At 40.3% G+C, this 2588-nt stretch overlaps 1 protein-coding gene across 2 annotated transcripts in view; it reads right to left on the bottom strand.

Moving 5' to 3' along the window:
• LOC110096281 (uncharacterized protein At1g03900) overlaps window positions 1-2588 on the bottom strand; it is a 14158-nt gene extending 11570 nt beyond the window's left edge. The window contains exons 1-2 of one of the 2 annotated variants that reach the window (XM_020822146.2): window positions 2164-2588; window positions 1549-2051 (exon numbers count right to left, since the gene is read on the bottom strand). In XM_020822146.2, coding sequence (XP_020677805.1) covers window positions 1549-2034 — 486 coding nt within the window. In that variant the 5' untranslated portion in view covers window positions 2035-2051; window positions 2164-2588. The remainder of the gene's footprint in view (window positions 1-1548; window positions 2052-2163) is intronic. The other variant, XM_020822145.2, reaches the window with a different exon arrangement.

Below are 2588 nucleotides of genomic sequence, written 5' to 3'. Positions count from 1 at the left end.
CGAATGATTGACAAGCTGGGAATGACGGATCCATACTTCCCAGCTTGAGGGGGAGTGTTAAATCTCAACCTTACGATCCCAAAGATATCAATTGGCTGAGAATAGTAATCCGTGGGAAGACTACCTGGATAGCATTAATTCCTTCCATTTATGTAGGAATAATTGTATTCTCATTATTATAAGAGTTATTTGTTTCCTTATCAATACACCTTGTATAGATCTATAAATAGGGAGTAAATTGCATAATAAAATTAAAAGCTTTTCACTCTCAAATTCTCCGTTTTGACAAAAACTAAGGTACTAAATTATCTTTCTCTACTGTCACAATATTCTAGCACATAACAAGTAAAATCAATAAAACACACTTGAACAATGGATGCATTGAATTAGAGTATCTTTGCTTCTTAGCATATTAATTTAAGTTAACCATCCTGATTTTAAAAAAAAAATAGAAAAGGAAATGTTTGGAGTTTAGAAGAGCCAACGTTTGCAGTAAATTAGCTTATCAAGGCCCCCTTTAGTCCAGCTGTAGCAGCTAACCAACCTTTTTAGTTTTATTTTGACACGTCAATGAAATTTGTAACCAGATAGCACATTCTGCAAAAGATTTTGATAATAGAACCGTGATTTAGGTGACAGAATGATCTGTCATCAATCCTATAGATTTCATGCCATGATAATGTGTCCAATTGTGCAAAACTGTACAGCAAGTCAAGTGCTAACATGACATAATCAAGCACGTAACATATACCATTCCAGTTCCTTCTACTGCTTGACCAACACTTCTGTTTGCGCTAAGAAAGCAGGCATTAACAAGCAAGTAATTTTTATCACTATGAGGTGTTCTGTGATTCCTAACTAGTAACTACATTATATGTAAATTTGATTTAGGTAATGAAGAAAATGTCACTGTAATAATAGCTTATCTCCATAAACTTATACAACAAATCACTACACGATGGTTCTTTTTTTTTATAGAGGAAAGCTCTAACCACCAAAAGTGAAATTGCTCCAACTACGCAGAATCATAGCTGCAACCTTCATAAGCTAACCAACCAAGCAACTGATTTGGAAGAGTCGACACAATCACTTAAGGAAAATGAATCACCACAAGAAACTTATAAATTAAGCAAACTGAGTTACATAGCATGCAATCTACTTGGGATTTATTTGAAACGGCTGCAGCTTTAAAAAAAATGACAGAATTATTATGAGTAAAACGGTTCTTTCTGAAAATGATTGTGGATATTGATTTTGTTTTTCATTTTTTAAGTAGGACAATAGCTTTCTTTATCACTACTACTACTACCCAAAAGCAATTTTGTTTTATATTATGAATATATATTCAAGTTACCCAAAAGCAACTTCAGACGACAGAAATTTTCAAACATAAAAAAAAAGGAAATAGTAGTCAAGCAGCCCTATGTGGAAGCATTCAGAAAGTTGCCCCCACAAAGACCATTTCAATCACTTTGGAAAGGAAAAACAAAAAAAAAGAACCACCCCAAATACCACCATGTCTATGTACACATGAATCCAAAAACTTGCCTTTAGTCGATGATTCACTGCAGGGTGTATATCGATCGAGCTCTCGTCACCCTCCACACCATCAGACTCCTTCTCGTGCTCCCTCCTCAAATATTTCTCGTGATCAGAGAGAGCCACATTAAAATCGAACGCCTCGTTCCTCTCATTAAACCCTAGGCCAATGAATGCATGCTTACCCCGTCCGTCCTCGATCTTCAGAACAAAATATCGGGAGGAATCGAGCACGGTTTCGACGGAGCTCTCCCGGTGACCAGGTAGAACAAAACAGGCGGCAAAGAGCTCACCAGAGCTGGGGTCCTCAAGCCGGATCTCGCAGCGGTCACCGCAAGACACGACGCGGAGACGGCCGGACCAGATCTTATCCGATTGCAGCCACTCGCCACACTTGTACCCACCACTCGTACTACGTGGTGGGATCTTGAAAACCGACACCTCCCGCACCACGAGGAGAGTGTGCTCGAACGCCTCCTCCTCGATCGATGACATTTCCAGACTTCCGATTCCTGCAACAAACCAAGATGATCAGCCCCTTCATTGGATCGACTAATCTCAGATCAAGAAATAAAAGACAAAAATAAAATAAAATTAGAAACCGCAAGCAGCTAAGAATCAAACCAAAATAAACCTCAAGGGTGAAATTAATGGAGAAAGAGAATCGATGAGGTAGAAAAGAGACTAGGGATGGGGATGATGAAGGATCCTCCCCTCTCTCTATCTCTCTCTAACCCGCTGAGAACTGCCGATCTGGAAAAGATGCAGAACGCCGACGGGAGAAAATGAAAATAAAAAACAGTACAAAACAAAACAGCCTGCGAATCGCCGTTGAGATTCGTCTGGATTGCGATTGGTGAAATAAAGCCGTCAGATCGTTCCGGAATGCGGGTGTAGGCCGTTGATGGGTCGTTCGGGTTGAAAGGTGCTGGCCACTTTGCGCAACTGACCTTCCGCGTGGGCTTCGCGTTGAAGACTGCAACTCTGCAGAATCGGATAGTTGTTGCGGGTCAAAGCAATCGAGTGAGGACCGACAGCCGAGTGGGCCA

This window comes from Dendrobium catenatum, unplaced genomic scaffold (genome assembly GCF_001605985.2).
Source record: "Dendrobium catenatum unplaced genomic scaffold, ASM160598v2 fragScaff_scaffold_186, whole genome shotgun sequence".
NCBI lineage: Eukaryota > Viridiplantae > Streptophyta > Magnoliopsida > Asparagales > Orchidaceae > Dendrobium > Dendrobium catenatum.
Note: the sequence above shows the minus strand (reverse complement) of the source record. Positions and strands in the feature narration are given on the sequence as shown.